At 33.0% G+C, this 18,673-nt stretch overlaps 1 protein-coding gene across 1 annotated transcript in view; it reads left to right on the plus strand.

Moving 5' to 3' along the window:
- Positions 1–2,695: 2,695 nt before the first annotated feature.
- The window catches only part of LOC119839762 (neuroendocrine convertase 1-like), a 22,315-nt gene continuing 6,337 nt past the window's right edge, over positions 2,696–18,673 (plus strand). The window contains exons 1-6 of the mRNA XM_038366202.1: positions 2,696–2,700; positions 2,945–3,101; positions 13,025–13,216; positions 13,576–13,722; positions 16,653–16,754; positions 16,848–16,965. Coding sequence (XP_038222130.1) covers positions 2,696–2,700; positions 2,945–3,101; positions 13,025–13,216; positions 13,576–13,722; positions 16,653–16,754; positions 16,848–16,965 — 721 coding nt within the window. The remainder of the gene's footprint in view (positions 2,701–2,944; positions 3,102–13,024; positions 13,217–13,575; positions 13,723–16,652; positions 16,755–16,847; positions 16,966–18,673) is intronic.

An 18,673-nucleotide genomic window follows, 5' to 3' on the forward strand; every position in this document is an offset into this window, starting at 1 on the left:
AGCGGAAGAGTTTGTTTGTTTGTTTGAATTACTTGATCAATTTCAAAAAATACTTTCTCCGTAGAATACGTAAGTGATTCCTAGTTATAGGCTATATATGTAGTATGTTCCACGGGTGAAACCGGGGCGAACCGCTAGTTTGCAAATTTACACATGATATAACAGTATATTGTGGCTATTTGGACTTCTTTTGATGTTCTTCGATTCGTATATAAATACATATTATAAACAAATGGATGGAAAAAATTTCACAGGCCTGTTATTGAGAAATTATATCTTTTTACTAGGTTTATGAATTTCATCACTACATAACACGTAATAAACGTTATTACAATATTCCCCGTCCTGTACAAAAGTCATTATTTCCAATCTATGTATGCTTTACTGGAAAAATATTTATAGAATAATTGATTATGAGGCGGGATTCGAACCCGCGTCCCTTATCGTACGCTCGCTGTTCGAATACATTACGAATTGAACTAGTTGGTTCCAGCATGGTAATAGTTTTCCTGAAGAATTTTTTCACATTTAACATTGTTAAATTTTCTCAATAGATACATTATATTGTACAATTAAACGATCTTACCTAAAGTGAAGTTCTATTGTAATAATACGACTGTTGCTTTAAAATGACCAATCGGCACACTACACACAAATTCTAGCCACTCAGGAGTATAATGATTCGAACGATATATGATTGGAAGTATGGCTTATAAGTTTGAGAACCGCTGACCTCACCTAGCATTGAGTCGAAAATAGACTCCAGTGCGTAAGGCAGTTTGTGTACATTAAGGTAACACTATTATAACAGTAATAATTTATTATTTTGTACTTGAATTATCCTACTCGGGCATATCTTGGATGCTTTGATTACTAACAATATTTACGTAGCAACAAAGTATTTAATCTTTGACAATATGCTTATTAAGGCTTTAATATTTTCTTTAAAATCTTAGACAATATGCTTATTAAGGCTTTAATATTTTATCATAGATAAATATATATGTGGGTTTCTCTACTTATGTTCCTATTTTAAAGAATATTAGTATATTATATCGGAACATGGTACGTTAATATACCTACAAATTTGAAATTGTTATGTGAACGATATTTTTTAACCCAAATGTTAGAGCCTGTTTCTGTGTTCACAATTTTCCATTAAACAACAATTGATAACCTTGCAGTGCCTTTATAAAATAGTGGTTTTTAAAATATCTCAGTCGTGATTTTGTTTGTTTATCTGACGGTCTCACGGCCGCGTCCCACTGACACACTGGCTTCTGCAAATATCATAGATTCAAAACTAAAAATACGACCGGAAGAAAATTGTCGAACTTCAGACTCTTCAACGGACTAAATGACGCCATGAATTAATTATGTAGTAATTTATATCCTACTATCCTTCCCACTAATATTAAAAAATGCGAAACTTTGTAAGGATGTGTGTGTGTTTGTTGCTCTTTCACGCAAAAACTACTGAACCAATTGCAAAGAAATTTGGTATGTAGATAGCTGGACAACTGGAATAACATATAGGCAACTTTTTATCCCGATATTCCTACGTGATACGTGATATTTATGATGATTAAATATCCATCTTCGTAATCCTACTTTATACTAAACTCAATCCGCAACTCCATTCTGTGTAATTTTTTTTTAACAGCTAGTTTTCGGAGATAAAATTAACGCAATTTACTAAATGGTTAATGTTTAAATCATGAAGGGTCAGTTGCATCTGAAATACAAAAGTTAAAAAAATTATCATAGTTTTGTTATTCTATTAATTGCTGTATTGTATTCAGGAGGTACTTATGACTTAGGTATATAACCACGCGTACCTTAGTAATTTTTATTATTTATCTGTTTAAATAGATAGAACAAATTAAAATCGATATTTTTATTTTATTGATTCTTATGATTATATCATATGTATAGACAATATAGACTAAATAAAATGCATAAAAGAAGAAACTTGTTTAAATTGTTATTTTATAAAAATAATTTACCAATTATTGTCGATGGTATTTTAAAAACAGAAAATTTAAAAATCTTATTCCAGAAACACGGCCTCTATCAGTTTTAAACGGACTTTAACTTATACCGGGACTAGTACGAAGCGTTGAAATATGAAACTGTTTCAGTTGTTAGTTCTCGGGTCGCTAGATGACTCTGAAATACAATTTTTATTGTTAATTATTGAAAGTGTTAAAAGTTCAAAAAGCCGGGTTAGTAAATAGTTAAATGAATATATCGCGTTTAAAAAGTCCTTAATTACTAAATCAATAATATTCGCGTAAAATCAAACACAAGAAAATAATTAATGATAATATTTTAGCTACCTATTTACTTTATTAAAAACCATTCGATGTATATACATATTTATATATCTACATAGCTATATTTTTAATAATAGTAGTTTTGTTTATAATTATTAATAATATATCAACGTAATTGTCTTTACCTGTAACTTTACTGTATTTTAATGACACCTAAATATGTGCACGTTTTAGTCGTCAATTCCCGAGTAATAATATAATCCACGATTTTAATTTTTACATAAATTTGAAATTTTTATTTTTATTTTATGCAGAATTGTATCAGGCAACTTTTAAAATCATGTATACAGTTCCCTCCATGCTTCCACTAACTACCCAGCTTAAATTTATTTTATATTATAGAAGCAAAATAATTTCACATGACGTAAATAAAGTTACAACTTTTATTTAGATCCCCTCGAACTTAACTTTCGTAGCAGATATACGTGCTTACTGAAACGCCATTCAGACAAAACGCTTGATCGAGTCCGCCGGCTCCGTTGATTATTATCTTACAATATATTTCTTTGGAACAAACTTTTACCTATAAATTAAATGAAGTAAAAAAACATGATAATAATAAATTCGATAATTTTAATTAAACTTTTATTAATCTCGACGACTGCAAGTCACGATGGGATACCAGGATATTATGATTATCATAAAGTGCATAATGGACTTGAGAGTTCCAAGGATTATATCGATGAATGGACAGTGGAAGTGCCTGGTGGTGAGGAAGTTGCTCAGCTGGTTGCACTTGAACTAGGATATGAGTACCTCGGACCGGTAAGCTTCTCTGTTTTTATAATATCCTGGGCGTATCAATAAAAAACATTACCTAACTGCCTAAAAAACGCTATTCATTTAACCTACTGAGTAATGTTTAAAATACCTTAATAATCAGGTAATAGATTAATTTAAAATTAAGAAATGTTCACTTGTGTACTTACAGCACGAAATTTTGAAAAAAATCACTTGAAGAGAAAGTACTATTTCTTAATACTCTTAATACTGCATACAGCATAGCGCATTCCATTATTTTCGAGAACAAATAAATTTTCATTCAAATATTTCCGAAAATTCGTTAACCACCCTAAAATTATACGCTGTACCACAGATTAATAATTAATCACTACGACCTGGGCAGGACAAGTAAGACAAGCGAAATATTTGAATGCAGATTTCTTTATTTTCAAAAAAACATCGGAGGTTTTGTTGAATAACGTTTTATATCTATTTTATGAAGAGTACACTTCCTTGAGGTGGTACTACAAAATAATTAACAATATGTTTATAGAAAATAATATTGGAAAATGTTTTTTCTAAAATAATAATCTCGTGCTATAACTATTCAGCCTCAGTAAGATTATAATTTGTATTCAGTATTCGACTTGGTAAAGTGGGCAAAGCTTTTAATTTGTAAAAGGTTTACCATTTTAATTGAAGGCTTCCAAGGAATTGGATTCCTGGGTATTCTTATGCCGAGAATTAGGTATTTTTAACAGCTTGATTTAAAGAAAAACACAATATTATAACATCTAAACTAATTAATCTTTGTATGACTATGGACTCGATGAATGTGGAGATCTTATTAAATTTAACAATTACATTATATAATAATACAATATAATTTATCACAGAAATATAATTGTATAACAAAATTTATATTAATAATTATTAATTTTGTTATAAAAAAATAAAATTATAATTCGAGACGGTCGAAGTACAGTCGATGATTAATTATTTTTTACGGCTTTGGTACTTAGGGAAACGTATTTCTTTTATATAAAATATATAAACAAGCTATTCGTATTAACATATTACGAAAAAAAACTATTTTTCTAAAGAACAAGCGATTTTTCCGTTACGCTTAGAATTTCTTATCAGATTTACATTTAAATTGAGTATAATAAATAATGACATTCGATCAAACTATAACAACAAAAATATTATATTTCCATAGCCGTCAAGAATTAAAAAAAATATGGTTTTATTTTATATATCAATAAATCAATATTCAAAACTATATTAAAAGTTATAACTTTATAGCAATTACGTACGTATGTTTAAAATCATAAATTTTCACTAGCATATAAAAATGAAAATCGTAACGATTAAGCTAATGTTTTTAAACGAAATATTATGGTTTGGTTTACATTGATGGGGAACTACCATTGCCATTTATTGTGGGGCGTAGTCTCAGATACTGCTAGTGATAGTGATAAGCTATGTGCTACGAATTAATAATACTGTTATTGTGGGAGTCAAGATCGTTTCCCCACGAATTGAGCCAGCTCGGACTGGGGAAGATACCACACCATCACACTACTGTGTTTCGTTCGACGAGTGGAGGAGCCGGAGGTCTGTATCCTTTTCCCCACCCTTCCCATTGATTCCTTTATTACCGTAGTCAATCGTTTCCTAATTTATTAAGGCCGTACCTGCTAATGTTCATGGGCGGTGGTGATCACCTAGCTTGATGCTGTGCTCTTTTATATCCGTCGCTTATACACATATTACAATAGTGCTTTCATTCATTGAAATTAATTATCTGTCCGTGACGCAATAGAGCTTTTCCATAAATACAATATACTGATAAGCTATGGCTTATCAGCACTCGAAATTGTGACGGCATCGACTTTGATTTCAGCAATAACACTTGAAAATATTGACAGATACTGTTTTGGCTATTGTATATCATTGGTAACTTGGTGAGGTGTAATTTGTGATATTGTTTCTGTTTTTAATATTCCTCTTCACATATTCTATCCTATTTTCTGGACTAAATTAAACAGATAAAAACGCTGAAAACGGGGGCGCTGCTATTATTGTTTATAAAAGCAAAAAAATCAACTTAATTGAACACGAGCGGTGGGTCTCTGATGGTAAGCGCTACCACCTCCCATGAACATTTGGAGAGGCTTAAGGTCGATTACAGACCTTATTGCCTTTGATTGCCGACTTCAAATTGGAAAGGGATTCAGAATTGTCGAGAGGAATAAACGAAAAGACTTGGAAGGGTAATAAAAAGGATATAGGCCTCCGGCTCCCCCACTCACCGAACGAAACACAGCAGTATGCTATTTCAAGCCGGTTTTCTGCATGGGTGTGGTACTTTCCCGGTGCCCAATTCGTGCCGAAGCGTGCTCGATTACCACATATCTACGGATGGCAAGACTTGAAACATATTTAGTTCAATTCATTCATAATTGACATTATTTTATATTACTACTTATGTAAATTATGAATGTAACCTAAAACATCAGTACCTACTAGGATACTAGGCTTACATATAAATACAAAGCGGCTATCAAGTAGCATATATTTGTAAGTATTAAATTTACTATATTTAATACACATATTTAACTATTTTAGGTAAAATTAGGTTAGATCAAAAAGTTTATATAATGGATTATGTAAACTTATTTTTAATTCTGTATATCGGAAACTTTTAAATAGTTTCAAATAAACTCACATAATTTGATAGAAAAAAAAAACTTTTTGTTGAATAAATGTTGGCGAAAGCAATCATTTGCTAAAAATATATATATCGTTGACGGACAGACGACAGTAATGGTGACTAATGTAGGGAATTAGTTCGACTATTTGTCTCAATCGACGTGAAATGCTGCGCCAATTACGACTTTAAGCTCCCGTATCTATTCTTTCTTTATTGGGTGCAAATTATCGAGCTATTTGTTTTGTTACTATAAAAACCAATTGGTATACGCATAATTGAATGTATTTTTGATACAATACTATCTATGCGAGGCTGATTATATATAATAGCGTATATTGGGAGGGAGAGAAGGGGGAACGGTGCGGCGGAGGGCTAAACCGCAAACCTTGGCCGCAAATTTTTTTCACGAGCATCTGCTTACCAGGATAACATAATCATATGAGAGATTACGAATTTTAATTTATAAATTACAATATGATTTGTAAACTTATGCATCAATGAAGACGTTTTTTATCGCATAGCAACTTGAATATCTATATTTATCCTTAAAAATTATTCAAGGCTCCCACGCTATAAAATAAATAAAAAGGACAAGCTAACAAGGTTTACGTCAAGTTCAACAAACGTTAACCGTTCTGGAGTGACCTAGAAAGTTAGAAAATAACTTTAATTTTCTTTTAACTTCTATTCAAGGGAAAGGGTAAATGCGTTCTGACATGAACATATACTAATAATAATACTTTTATTTAATAGACATCAAATCTATAAGATATTACGTTATAAATACACTTTCTATCAATACGTTCATTGAAATAAATAAATTCTTGTGGGTGTAATTGAAGGGTCACTGAATAAAAATTTTAAACTTACTAAAGTTATTGAGTTTTGCTTCAATTTGTTACGCGCAAACTTACTAACTAAATGTGTAATTTCAGTTTGCACATTTCAATATGGTACATAATTATAAATAGTATGTATATTGGATACATTTGAAATTTTGATTTCTAAACTCTCATCCAAAAAATTACAGTAAAAATAGGTGCTTATAGAAAAGCAAAAAGAGGAGATCCCCGGCAACAAAATTATATTTAGGCAAAAAACGATATAGCACTTATATTGATCACTTCAAAGTAAGTGCTTGCTAGCTTGGGCTTGCGCCTTTGGTCAAATTTGGTCCTCCGAATTTGTCATTAGTAAATAAATTATTAATGCTGTAATGTTAAATGGTATTTTATTAATTTGTATTTAGGTTTCCTAGTAAGTAGTAGGTGAGTTTCATACTGTAAAAAGGCAGAGCGCTTTTCTTATACGTCGGTAGATGGCAGTAAAATAAACCTGGTATCAATACCACCTGAAAGATTTCAGGCGACACTGACGGCTGAAACGGCGTAATTTTTACTAGGAATGTAGAGTGTTTAAGAGTTCATTTTCAGCTTTAGAAATCACGACATCTGTTTCGAAACGAGGGAGAATGTAGCATAATAAAAATAGACGTGCATGACGTCCCCTGGCGACTAAATTCCGTTTTTCAGGCGGTGCCAAATGTGAACCGTCACGATAACTAGGCGTTTAGAAGCTATTAGAAGTATGTATCAGTAAACTCTCAAAAATAGGGTACGTGGCGATCAGAATGCAAACTGAAATTAAACTCTCTCGGCTGTAAATTTTTTCAGGAGCATAACTATATCAATTTAATTTAGGTATTATTAATATTGCTAGAAAAATGCGCTGCTTTCAGAGTTTTATCTCTTCTTTCTAACTCTATACTTTTTAACTAATTACTTTTTAAATGTGGACAAAATCATATTTTTCTCATTGATAACACATCTAGACGTGACTAAAGAGTGCTATGTCAAAGCACAGAATAAAAAGTACAAGTCAAAGCCTAATTTTCAGAATCATCACACTTAAATAATATTAAAAATTACTTCACAGTTCACTAATATTATATGATGAGAAAGTTTGTTTGTTTGGATGTTTGACCGTGAAACACGCTGAAAGTACTGAACGAATTTTGATGAAATTTGGTATACAGATAGGGGATGAGCTGACATGGGTGATAGGGTAAATGCTTCCTTGGGATAAAACAGGAATGTCGATATCCGGAGCCGTCCGGAGCCGGGACGGGCATCTACTAGTTTCTAAGCAAAGGGTGTCAAAAATGCATAAATTGTAGGATAGTGATTGTTATCTTTGGCATAACTTTCTATGCCGATGGATGTAACCCTATCTATGGGTTTGGGCGCGGATCCTTATAAAAAACGTTTATAAATAATTAAGAGCCTGTGCTGAGTCATACCTATATTTAGAAACAAGATACGACTGTTTCAATTTATTTCAAAAAAAGATATGTTATCAATTCGACTGCATATTCTTTTTTGGCTTTGTTACCACAGGTTTCGACTGGGTGAATTGATTTTGATGATTCTTTTTTTATTTGAAAGCTGGTGCCTCCGTATGGTTGCATTTAAATTTGGTCTGTTTAAGACAATTTGAAGGCGAGAAATTTTGAAAGAATAGAAAAAATTTGATCACGAGGCAGGATTCGAACCTGCGTATCTTGCCTAACCGTAGCATTTTTTCTATTCTTTCAAAATTTCTCATTTGTAAAGCATTTCAATGCTATAAAACTAAAAATTACAATTTGAAGGCGTTTTTGTCTTTTATTAAAATAGTTATTCATTAGACATCTATGGAAATAACTGGAATCTATCGAGGAGTATTATAGAAATTCAAACATCAACGGTCTGTTAAGCCAAAAGGAATCCGAAACTATAAAAATGAAAAGCCAGTAAATGTTTTTTTTTTTTCATGGCAGGGCAAGCAAAAGAGCATGTGGGCCACCTGATGTTAAATGGTCACCACCGCCCATAAACACTTGCAACACTAGAGGTGTTACAAGTGCTTTGCCGGCCTTTCAGGGACATATACGCTCTTTTCTTGAAGGCCCCAATGTCGTTATTGTTCCGGAACACCGTAGCTGGTAAATCGTTCCAAAGCTTATAAATAAATAAATGTATAGGGTAAATTTTCATCCGTAGCGAATTTGTATTATAAAGTGTTTTTAATTGCCATGACGCTAGTCAACAGATTTATTACGCAATGAAAAAAAAAGTTTTAATAACGAATATTAATATTTCATATTTGGAATTACAAAAATCATCTATAACTTTATATTATTTATTATATTTGCGAAACTACAACACATGAATAGTTCTTTACAAACTGTTTCAACGTATATTATCTATGTCACACGAACGCACACATATACGATCAACCCTCGCTAAACTTCAACCCTTCCCCTCGCAACGCACATGTGTGAAATCGCTCCTATGAAATTCTGCTTCCCTAGTACATACGTGTCTCGGGAAACTCACATGACACCGAATTGACGTGTTTGTTTTACACACATGGGTGGTGGTACTTTCTTTCAACAAACACATTTTTATACACACGCTTCGCTTCTCTTGTTTAAAACTTCCAGGCTACTTTCGGCATAATACAAAATTCTAAGAAAATCTCATAATGAGAATTCTATAGTATTATAAATTTTCTCAAGAGCAGTAAGTGCGTTTTACATAAGTTATCATTCTCATAATAAATTATTTGAAAAAATAAAATATATGTTTGTACAAACGGCACACATGGTTCGCACAACATACGTTCGATAGAATACGTACACTGTGGCGTGCGTCACATACATGATAGCATCTGTTATATCTTATCGTTCATATTGCCCTGGTACTAACGTGTGGTAAAAACATCATATGACGACATGTATTTGATGTGACAAGTGACAAGCGTGACACGTGACAAGAGGCAAAGCCGCTTTACGCTTTATTTACGCTTTTTATTCTCACTCCGTTCTATGTAACCCGTGAACCTAGTTAATTGGCAATAACACTATGAGCATATTCATTTTCAATACTTATTTTATTATAAAATAAAATTTAACAATCAAATCTCGTTTCTAACATTTAAATAAACGCGGTAATGGCAGTAGTCCGATCATTATATATTATTGAAAAAACTAAAATTCCGACAGAGCTGAATTTTGGTGGAAACTTATATTTCTCTATAAAAAATAAAAATTTGAAAGTTTCTATGTGCCCCATAAGTGCTTCAAAAGTTATTGGGGGTCAGTGTTGGTATATATATAACTAGCTGCGCCCCGCGGTTTTACCCGCGCAAGTCCGTATCCCGTAGGAATATCGGAATAAAAAGTTGCCTACATGTTATTCCAGTTGTCCAGCTGTCTATGTACAAATTTTATACCAAGAACACCCACACATCCTTACAAACTTTCGCATTTATAAATATTAGTAGGATGTGCACACATCAGCCACGTAAGGCAAGTAAAAATTCCTGTTTGTGTCTCTTTTATGTACATGCAATATGAAAATGTTGCAATTTTGCTTCATTTGTTCAAAACTTTTGACTGAAGGTGAAAAAAGGTTACCGTTACTCGATTGCAAACTTTAATCGATGCTAATAATGCGACAAGTGATGAGTTCACTAAACATTATCTCTCTCACAAAACTCTAGTTTACGACACTCGTAAGAAAATCATAACATGTAAATTTTTAATTACATCATATAATAAAAATATTTTAAATATTTTTTAACTTACTGCTCCTAAACTCATGAAAGCGTATGAAAGAGATATTACATTGAAATTCATATCAAATACCGAGGTCTAATTTCTAAGTGAACACAAAACGCATAAAAGGCTATTTCCCGACCACAAAAGAATGGCTAGTCATTTTTCAATCCTTCTGTTTGTCTGTTTATATGTGCGTAAATTAACCGTAAAAAACATTGGGCACACAAATATTAGGTTTATGTTACAAGTACTTCTTCAGCAAACAACTACTTACCTATTTTTATACTGAAATGCATATATAGTCATGAATACGATTTATAATAATGATAATTATGATAAAAACTAATTGAAATAAATAGTTTTGTTTAAGTGGAGTATATAGTATATTCTAGTTTATGGTTATAATAGAATATATTTTGCTAAAATAAACAGTTGACGAGATAAACATCTTCAAAATAGTCGTCTAAAATATCATATCTTGAAAATAAACGATGTAAAACAATACCTTAACATATTTAATTTAAGTTTCTTTTGTTCGACTGCTTATTTTTGAATTTTTTACGCAATAAAGAATTTTCATTCATTCATTCATTCATTTCAAAATTTCTCATATTTCATCTCTTTGAAAATATAATGTAAAAATTGCACGTAAATAACGTGAAATTGAAGATTGATCCAATTACTCAAGTAATAACGTTGGTGAATTTGTTAAGAATGACGTCGTCTTTCGGGCGGGAAAATAAAGACAATTTATGTAGAAAGTATAATAAAATCATGGGTTTATACGAAAAATTATCATATTTTAAAAGCATCGCATACCATAATGTCAGAAAATGAACATAAAATTATATTATCTTTTATACTTTGTAGCTTATTTGAAGCGTTACTATAATGAGCAGAAAGTCGTGGCAGCAATTTTGGACTTACTATGCTAATTGCTTACTAAACTCGATTCGTTAACAAATTTCTTCTAGGAGCACTTAGCTGTCTGTATGACAGTAGAAAGCGACTTTGTTTTATACTATGTAGTGATGCTACAGTAGGTTCGTATCGTACTTTTCAAATGACATTTGACACAAAAAGGTTAAGCTTCGACGTTTTTATTCGTAGATGTTGGTTGTATTGTACATTAATGCGTATTATTACGGTCGTGAGAAAACAAGCTTATTTTTAAACTGATTATTTATTGTTTATCAGGAGACGTGACGCACTAATAAATTAAAACCAAACGCACTCGACTCCTCGCAACGCAGTGAAGGGGTGTATATCCGCCCAAGGCTGCCCAAGCTGTCATTTACTTAGTCTAGGGCGCCGCCTACATCCCATTGTTTTACACGTCAAATATCAGGAATGAAGGAATGTGTAGGAGGTAGCGGTTGCGAGGGGTGCGAAAGCAGGACCGAAGCACCGCAGTAGGATTAAACTTATTAGGGCGCTTTTGGCGGTGGAGAATGGCAACAGGGATGTGCCATTAAAATTATCTTTGAGATATATTCCATTTATATTATGAATTACTAGCTCTTGCCCGCGGCGTCGCACGGATTAATTCGGAGTAGTTTAATAAGTATTATTATACATATAAACCTTCCTCTTGAATCACTCTATTTATTAAAAAAATCTCCATCAAAATCCGTTGAGTAGTTTTAAATATTTAAGCATACATAAGGACATAGAGACAGATTAAGCAACTTTGTTTTATACTATGTAGTGATGTTACGTTCTAAAGAAATTATAGCATAACTTTTTTGTGATAGATAGTACAGACAACAACATATGTTTTTCACATCATCTCTTACTTTACTAAACCAACTTTTTCTTTTTACTTTGGTTATGAATGTTTGGGCTATTTCAAGATTATTTCTGTTCAAAGTAGGAAGACATTCTTATGACACAATTCATTAGAATGTCTATAATGTCTTCTCTATCGCTTAATTTTGTGTGTAATGCCGTGTTGTTGTATACATGTCAAATATTATACGTGACGTGACATAGCGGTAAGCGAATCGCCTGCCGCGCAACTAAGGAGGTCTCAAAGATGTTGCTGGCTTTGAGGGTTGCTCCTTGGGTCAGGGATGCATTTTGTTTACAAAGCTACACTTGTTTTTAAATAACTGGCCAAAAAAATTATATCGACCCTCGTACTATATTGTATAATAATTAACTTTGTTTCAGCTGTTAGGATTTCCAAACGTTTATTCGTATCGAGTCCACAGTAAAAATCGTCGCACCCCTAGTGAGCACACATCCATACTTGCCAACGATAGAAGGGTGAGTCACTGCTTTCCTTCTATGAGCCCCTAGTACAACTGACTTGCAATACACGTGCTGTTTTCGACCGTTTGCAAAACGGTGTCAGTGGCCTTACAGGCAGGCGCTTTTAGATATATATTTATTAGTTAAGCCGTTAAGATAGATAGATTATTTATTAGTTAAGCCGTTACTTTTGTTTAATTCTTTGTAACTTCCTAGTCGAACAAAATTTTTATAATGTTTTCTTTGAGTGCAAACTTTTAGAGTCCACATTGCACTGCCAATTTAAATTGCGCAAATATAAAATAAAATAAATGACGTGCGTCTTTGAACCATTAATATATAATTAACTTTATATCAATGCCGAGACTAGACCAATATACAACACTTTCCCAGATACGTTGGTCGGAGCAGCTTTTCACCATAAAACGCGCCAAACGATATCCATTGGTGGATACAAGTGAAGAACTGTTAAGAGTAAAGAGAAAAGAAAACTATATAAATAATAAGAGCGACGGAGATAGAAACAAGAAAAATGTTCCCAGTACATTGTTCAATGATGAGCTTTGGGGTTATGAATGGTATTTGGTAAGTTGATCCTTTTACAAGTTGATGACAAAAAATACTATAACTGTAGTACGTCAGGACGTCAGTCGGGTTACATCAGGACTTAAAGTATAAAGTATTTTCAAGTCAGCATAATAAGCTAGCAAACTATACTCCTATCTTTTAGAAAAAAAGAAATAACTCTCTTTATTTCTAAACTAAAAGGTAGCTAGAGTACCCTGAAACTACCCAAGTTTTCAGCAAGCTAAGATAATTTGCAAAAAAAAACTAACTTGCTTTCTTGTGACTAATTCAAATATCATTAGAGATCGCCCTCGCCTATAGTTTGTTGATGTTTTAATGATATTTGTTTACGAGATGCATTATAATGGTAATTTCAGCAAGACACCCGAACATTCACGGATCTCCCGCGACTTGATCTTAACGTTCTACCAGTTTATGACATGGGGTATAACGGCTTGGGTGTGCGTATATCAATACTGGACGACGGTATCGAACACAACCACACTGATCTGCGAGATAACTATGTAAGTGCTATGCTCGCCTGGTACTTTGGGCAAAGTTTGAGGCGAATTTGACGTGAGTTTGGTTGGTTGGTGTGGTTGGTTTGGTTGGATTCTTTTCTCGATAAAATTGATGTATTTGATTTGATGTATTTGATTTGCTAGTATTAACCTGCGTGCTGCATTTATTTGCTTTGAAGCTCATTGTACCGTCAATATGCCCCGTATTTAAAAAACTAAATTCACAACTAGCACAAATCTTTTTTACATATGATTTTTAATTAACGTTGCTTGTCTGTGGATGGTATACATAGGTTTTATAAAATGAAATTTGCACACCATGTGCAGTTTGATCGAATTTAAAAAATAGGATATACCCGGACGGAGCCGGGGCGAGCCGCTAGCTAATAAATGATAAAATCTAAATTTCTACTATAATATGGCGGTAATTTTTACAATGTCATTCTTGGGATTGTGCGATTGTGTGTGTATTAAACGTAAGATTTTATGAGAATAAGAAATTAGTTAAATTATCAATAATTAATTAACTTTAAGATTGCAGAAAATTTGATGTATAAAAATTGATATTAAAAAATTGTCGTATTTTTTATGCATGATTTTGTTTAATTTGGGGTGGTACCTCTTCACAGTGACGCTGTTGACGTTTTTTGCATAAGAGACATAGCCTTAGTATTGGCTATGCGCGGCGAAGCTTGAATAGGGTAGTCGTTGAGATTGCCTATTTTATTAAATTTTCTTTAGGAGAAATACATTCTGCAAATAAATATTGGTAAAAATCGCTTCATTAGAAGTATTCGAAGGATTAAGTAAGATTCTTACACCACCGTGCACCTATTCATCGTGGGCCGCCTGCATATTTCTGTTCTCCTGTTAATCCAGGCTAGCCTTATGACGTCATCAAAATATACGTTGTTTTTTCGACGACGGAAATCTATTTATTTATTTACTAGACTACATTATAAATAGCACAATTATATATTTTGTACGCATTATTTTCTGGTCCGTTTGAAAATCTTTTAAATCCTTAAAAAACTTCATGTACTACGGGCCGGCAGCGGGGAAAAGCAGCTAGTACTTAGTAGTAATAAATAAATAATCCGCTTACGCCGCCGCGCCTTCACTTTTATTTATAATCAGTAGACAGGTCATGTCCGATTGCATTTTTAAGAAATCTTCAAATATGCTATGTTGCCCTGGTAATAATAGTAAAGTTCGAGGTGATTTTGTCGTAACTATAAAAAATCTGGAGTGGTTTGTTTGGTGGTTGGGTGTTGAAAAATACGCGAATCCTCTCCTCACTCACTTTATTTTTTTTTGTGCACATGCATGCAAACATGACGTTAATATAACACGATACGTATTAATTTATCTGTGGTATAAATAACTATTTAGAAAACCTTGTCTGTCTATTTTTGTTTTGGGAAAAAAATGTTAAATAAAATAAATAACAATGAAATAAAATTTAATTAGGAGAGTTTTAATTATGCTATAATTTTATCGATTCATTTTTTTTATTAATTGTTAATATTGCTATTACTGTGATTATTTAGTAATTATTGTATGTATGGTAAATGAAACCGTGGCAACCTTTTCCACTGGCAAAATAGTGGTGCGCATCTTTTCTCTCACTGATTGTAGTGCATCTACCATCTTATTATGCTACCCTAGTATATTTAGCAAAGTTTGTCGACAATACTGGCGTAACTGCAAAATATCATCGATCGACACGACAAAAGCTAATAAAATAAATAACTGTCAAAATCTGAAATAAAAACTGTCAAAATCCTACTACATATTTTGATCTTCAGTAGCTTATGCTCGCCTGGTGCTTTAAGCGGAGTTTTTCGACAATACTGACACAAAACGAATGGAATACCTTCGAGTGCGTCGGTCGCCTTTGTTCTCTCTCCTCCATCCAAACTGTATGTATGTCGTTTATCCTATGAGATAGATAGAAGCTTTATCTATGTTTCGAAACTGTATTTCGTATTCATAATTAAAAACAATACTTTTTCTTCATCATTGTATGTGGATCACCCACTCATTGACCCAACTTTTAGAAAATAAAAAAATTATAAATCCTACAACTGTTTAGTTGGAATAGGAAGAACGTTTAACCTCAACGAGAGGAACCAAATCAAATTACGGCCGACCTGAGGAAGAAGTCTAAAAACAAAATTTGCACATTTTTTTATTACCTATGTATGAAACCTAACCTCCTTTTTATAGAAGTGATATCTATCTATCTATAGTAGGTTATAGGCACGAAACAGAGCATATAAATAACTAAATTGTTTTTTTTTTATCACTTTGTTCTCTGTTATTAAAACAGCAAACAAAAAAATTTAACTAAGTTTAGGGACCCTATTTTTTGAAATAAAATAAACAAAACGGTCTTCGTTTAGCTCCTCGTTCCCTAGTAACTTCGCGGCCGATGCGTCGTTCGTGACGCACCACCAAATGTCGCTTGGAAATAAATAATAAAAATTTTAATTTTTGTAATTTCCTCGTTCAATGGTCGAAAACCATAAAGCAATGAGTATAAATAAAATCAAGTGGTCAACCCCGGATTCGCCCGTGGGCCGTTGTATGATCATTAATTCAGCCTCTTCGATCAATGTAAATAAGTAAATATTGGTTGGTACTCGAGGATCACGTACATAATATAAACATCCAATGTTGAAAGAATTTTTCACATCAGTTTGGTAAATCCTAAGATTAACGCGTGAAACAAACAAATTTACTTGTAGGTTATAAGAGCGTGTGTGTATCAAATGCATGATAATGTATCTAAATAAATGTGTAACGTTTTTTATAAGTATTCTAAGTACAGAATGCTTATAAACTCCTCAGTGCCTCGGTTCTTTATGCAAATTAGTAATTTATATCATTTATGTAATTTAAAATGTCTGTCTATAATTTTTTAATTAAAGGACGAGGAAATAAGCTGGGATTGCAATGATCATGATTCGGATCCTTTTCCAAGATTTGACGAACAAAATAGAAATTCACATGGTACCAGATGTGCAGGAGAAGTATGTAAAATTTTGCATAAATAATATAGTAACTATAGTTTTTCGTTTGATAAATAAAGTAAATATTTTTTATCTTTATCTTTTCGGTTCTAGATAGCGATGGTTGCAAACAACGGAAAGTGCGGTGTAGGAGTGGCTTGGCGGGCGAAGGTGGGCGGTGTACGGATGCTTGATGGACGAATCACTGATCGTGTCGAAGGAGAAGCAATAGGTTAAACGAAACAGCAATACAAACTTCAATGTGATACCTCTAAAGCTTTATGTTCTCCTAGTATCAACGATTGCTAAGTTGAGCCCGAAATACTGGATACTGAAAGCGTTTTTTTTCCACGTACTTTTTTACTACGTTATATTTTCCCGTACCCACAGACAAAAAGATGCAACTTACTTTTGTATGTTTATTGTTCCGTTTTGTTTATAAAAAACTCTATGCCCAATTTTAACTAACTACTTACTTATTTGGGAAGACTGGACGTGTTGAGATTTTATTTAGACAGATTAGTACGAAACATTTAAAACATTTAATTAGATATATTTATTGTCGTAGCTGGAGCGGGTAGAGCGAACAATTTTATGTAATTTTTATCTTCCATGGTAAGTAAATAAGTAATGTTATTAAGCAGATCGACGGAATCTACCCAAAAACGATGGAATCGTTATCATAAACAAACACAAATTTGCGATTGGATAGCAAATTTGTGTTTGTTATTTGCAATACAAATTTATATTTGCAATACAACAAGATAGACACACTTCTATAAAAATACTATAAGTACTAGCAATACCATTCAAACGCCTAGTTCCTTAGACGTTATGTACTCCTAATATGACAGCTAAATTATGACGTAACAGCAGAAGAAGGAACCCATTTTTATTTTCAAATTAAAATTGACGGTGGTGTTTTTTAAATTGTTTCTTTTTTATTGTTTTTAATGGCTATTTATTTATTTGTTGCAACAACCCACGACACGCAAAGAATGTTTTTTTTTTCCAACTCAATCACGTTCTAAAACAAAGATAAATAAAATCGCTCTGCACAGGACACAGTGCACACACGCATTGCGCTTTTTAGAATGAAAACCACAGATAACATACTACTAGTGTAAAAACGAAAACTTTAAAAACGAATCACCCATCGTGTCGTCTCCACGACACCGTCCACCGTTTTTAATAAACGTGCTGGGTTAGAATGTAACAGACCCGCGAGAGACACTCTCGTCCAAACGAAGTCGAACGTCACTCGTGTAAAAATGGCAATAACTCAACGACGAAGCGTGTGTCAAATTAAATTCATATTCACCTTTATTGTGATTTAATAAAAAAATACATATATTTTAAATAATATATCAGTTGCTTTCAAGTTGTAAGTGTAAATAAACATTGTTTGATTTAAATTATACTGCATTTTTACATAATTATCTAAATAAAATGTGTAATAATAAAAATCAATTTTTAATCAACGCAAGCGACTCCTATCTTGTGTCGAAAACGTTGCATTCTAGCTTTCAAAGTTTCCATCGTGTGACCGACCATCATGGTCAATCAAAATTAAGCGAAACGTTCGTTCGTGCCGTTTGTTTTTTTTTTGAGTGACATATTTTAAGCCTTTTTTTTTTTTTTTTTTTTTTTTTTTTTTTTTTTTTTTTTTTTATAGTGGGGAAATCTTACATAGATACCCACGGCCCCCGGGGAAAAGGAGCCGTGGATTATGTCGGATTCTTACCGACTAAAACCCCACTGTGTTCCGACGAGCCGCTTTCATGAAGGGGTAACGGGAGCTTGTTAATATACGTCCGTGACCCCTTCGGCGGCAGCCCGTTCCCGGGCCATGCTTAGGAATAAGAGCGGCAAGGTGAAATCACCGCTCGACCCTCCTGTGGGCGGCGTGAGCGGAACACGTCCCACACCGCCTCGCCGCA

Source organism: Zerene cesonia, chromosome 4 (assembly GCF_012273895.1).
Source record: "Zerene cesonia ecotype Mississippi chromosome 4, Zerene_cesonia_1.1, whole genome shotgun sequence".
Lineage (NCBI taxonomy): Eukaryota > Metazoa > Arthropoda > Insecta > Lepidoptera > Pieridae > Zerene > Zerene cesonia.